The 3,450-nt window shown below is 35.9% G+C and overlaps 1 protein-coding gene across 1 annotated transcript in view; it reads left to right on the forward strand.

Annotated features, from left to right (window-relative positions):
* LOC106946273 (E3 ubiquitin-protein ligase CBL-like) overlaps window positions 1–3,450 on the forward strand; it is a 30,534-nt gene that overhangs the window by 7,463 nt on the left and 19,621 nt on the right. Inside the window, exon 2 of the mRNA XM_015030488.1 lies at window positions 1,437–1,684. Within this exon, the coding sequence (XP_014885974.1) occupies window positions 1,437–1,684 (248 nt within the window). The remainder of the gene's footprint in view (window positions 1–1,436; window positions 1,685–3,450) is intronic.

A 3,450-nucleotide genomic window follows, 5' to 3' on the forward strand; every position in this document is an offset into this window, starting at 1 on the left:
TAAAAAAAAAAAAAAAATTCCCGAAGTAACCCACCGCTACCCCAACCCCCCCCCCCCCCCCAAAAAAAAAAAAAAAAAAAACATAACAGCCAAAAACATCCTGATGACTCGGAGCCCTATAGGGGAAATGGGATTTTTTTTTCTTTTGCGTTCCCATGCAAGAGATAAAAATTTTTAAATTGTCATTTGTGATTGTATACAAAATAGACCAGCAAATATTGCAGTAAGCATATTGCAAGGTAACGCAAAAGAATTTTTTTTTCTCATGTTCCCTAGACTGCTCCGTATGATGATTTTCAAGACTTCTGGAAAAAATATTTTGTAGACAACTTAAGAACATCCTCATACAGATGGCAAATATGCCCAGAAAATGCTGTTTGTTGATGTCTAACGTTTAAAGAAGTGTTGGTTTTCATTTTTTGACTCAACCCTAATTGGAACCGATTCTGGTCAATTCTACCGTGAAAAGCCGCAAAGAAGTTTTATCAAGATTATTGCATAAAATAATCTGACCAGAGATCACATACGGTTTGATTTGCAGGCCAAATTGTGAAATCTTCTAACATTTTCACTTGCTTAGCTTAACAAATTTTCAATTCCAGCATCTCAAAGTATCTTGGATTATCTAATTATTATATATTAGCCCTCTAAATTTCCTCTTGTGTGTAATCTGAAGAAGTACAACGTCCAGTGATTAAAATATTTATGCGATTGATGCTGGACGATATGGCTGAAAAACGTATCACAATATAAGTGCTTCATATCAGTTGATATAGATAATTATTGTTGAGTTTGGAAGCATCTTAAATATCTAAGATCCTTCCAAACTTCATGTTTTATCCACAGTTTTGTCTCAAGCTGTTGAACTCACTTTCTCCTTTTACTTCATACTGTTGTTTATTATTTTTAAGCAGTTGTGAAACATGGCGGTGAAACCTGAACCTGTTGTTGTGCAACTTACTCAACATGTTGTTGCTAGGAAACCAAAGAGTGAGTGGGTTGATGCCACCAACACAGCTTGGCAGTGAAAGGTTGAGCAGCTAAAACATTTCCTCTGCATACATACCCAGAATGCAACACAGTTCTGAATCAGACTTCAGTGAAATTATTGAAAATTCTAAATGATGTGATATTGATCATGTGTTTATCGCAATATATATTATGTATTTATTGCCCCCATTATAAAAGGGTTAATAGAGGAGCCATGTTGTGATGACTTCCTGACGGCGGTGTTTCAGAAAGAGCAAGAGTTTTTAAAGAGACAGAGGCTCACTTTCAAGGCATTAAATGACAGTCAAACTTCAGTCGTTAAAAGAATTGTTTTAACAACTGAAGTTAACATAGTTACTTGATTATACGATAAGATGGCACTATGTGGCTGGAAAACACACAATACTGTGTCTTTAAGTCACCTCTCCTCTGTGTTTCTTGTGCAGGTGGTGCGTTTGTGCCAGAACCCCAAGGTGGCGCTGAAGAACAGCCCACCCTACATCCTGGACCTGCTGCCAGACACCTACCAGCACCTGCGCACCATCCTGTCTAGGTACGAGGGGAAGATGGAGATCCTCGGGGAGAACGAGTATTTCCGCGTGGTCATCGATAACCTCACCAACAAGACGAAGCAGACCATGAGCCTGTTCAAGGAGGCCAAGGAGCGGATGTACGAGGAGAACTCCCAGGCCAGGTGGGCTAACACAAGAAGCGCTGAGCAACGTTTGGATGAGTGACAGATGGTTCAGAGCTAATCACCCTTTCACCCTGGCATCCAGGACATAAAATGAGCCTTTAAGATTGTGATGGCGGGATCTTTCCTAATCTGGCTCTGCTGCTGTTTTCTGACCCGTCGTATAATCTGAGTTTCACCTTTCAGGTGTTTCTCTACTGTAAGGCTGCAGCTAACTGTTAGATTAGCAGTCGATTAATTGATCAATCAGATTTAAAAATGGGACATTCTACAGATTTTTCATTGAACTACTTAAGCTTTCTTTATACAATATAGGCAATACATTAAAAGATGCAAAAAAAAAAAAATCATTCAGTTCCTTTTTAATTAAGAAAATAAACATTTGTATTGGTTAAAATGTAATACCTCAGCATTCCTTTAATAGATCTGAACCAAGTGAAGCTAAAAATATGCTACTTGTGGGAGTTTTTTTTAAATATCAATTTATTTTCTGTAGTTTTGACTTAATTAATACTTAATGAATAAATGACAAGTCTATTATAATAATTAATTAATCACATGATAAATTAAAATGAGCTAGATATTTTCCATTATGATTATTACGTAATTTTTATTTGAAGGACGGTGTTATTCACAGAGACTTCATAACCCACTTTATGTATGGCTTTGGTTTAAGTTGTTTTTATTTCCATTTTATTTATTGGTTTTGGCTGTCATATTTTATTTTGGATATTTAAAATATCTTCCAGTCCCAGTGTTGAGTGTTATTTGGTTTTTATATTATTATTCCATTGTCAAGATTTTGCTTGAAAATGGTCTCAAAACAAAAATAATTATCTTTCAGATTAATACATTGTCAGCTAACGTCATTGCTAAAGAAACTGGCTGTTCACAGAGAACTTTATGCAAAGTTTAGTGGAAAGAAAAAGTGTGGTAGAATGAAAAGGATTGTGAAGCAGAGACCTTTCAGGAGTTTAGTGGAGATTCAGCGGCTTGCAGCTGGAGTCACCACACACAGTCTGCAAGTGTCACATTTCTGGTGTGAAGCCAATCCTGGAGCGGAGACAAGTCAGAGGAATCTTACCCGGGGTAGAAATTGGCAAATGAAATGCAAATTTAGGATTTCTCAGAGACTGAAGGCAGAGTGGAGAGATGCAGAATCTACTGTGCTTAAAGTCCAGATGATCTGGGTTGCCATGTCATCTGCTGGTTTTGATTAACTGAGTTTTCTGGAGTTTACAGTCAACACAATAGTCTAATGGGAAGGTTTAGAAAAGTTCCTGCTTCCTCTTGTTGACAAGCTTTAGATGCTGGTTTCATTTTACTTTTGGACTTTGTACCGACCCACACTGCCAAAGGTACCAGTCACTTTCCACTACAAATGTATGCAAAACTTTGTCTATATTCTGCCAATGTTGAAAAAACACAATTTTGCAATTGGAGTGTTTCCATGAAATAAGAAATGCGATTAAAATCACATGTGGATAAGTTTGTTCACACAATAAGTCATTAAAAAACATGGTAGCAACAGAGGTAAACACAAATATTCTCATTTGATATTTAAAAATTACAATCTTGAGATGGACCAAAATATGTGGAAATTTTGCCATTTTAAGGACCAACCAAAATTAAAATAATTCATATGAATAAAAACAACAGTTTCTTTCAATATAAAACTTATAAAGCTTTAACAAAACTGCTTGGTGATTTTTTTTTTTTTTTTTTTTTTTTTTTTTTTTTTAAAAATGTTTTTTTACCATTTAATG

The sequence above is a fragment of the Poecilia latipinna genome, unplaced genomic scaffold, assembly GCF_001443285.1.
Source record: "Poecilia latipinna isolate Pla-1442-1.1 unplaced genomic scaffold, P_latipinna-1.0 Scaffold183, whole genome shotgun sequence".
Lineage (NCBI taxonomy): Eukaryota > Metazoa > Chordata > Actinopteri > Cyprinodontiformes > Poeciliidae > Poecilia > Poecilia latipinna.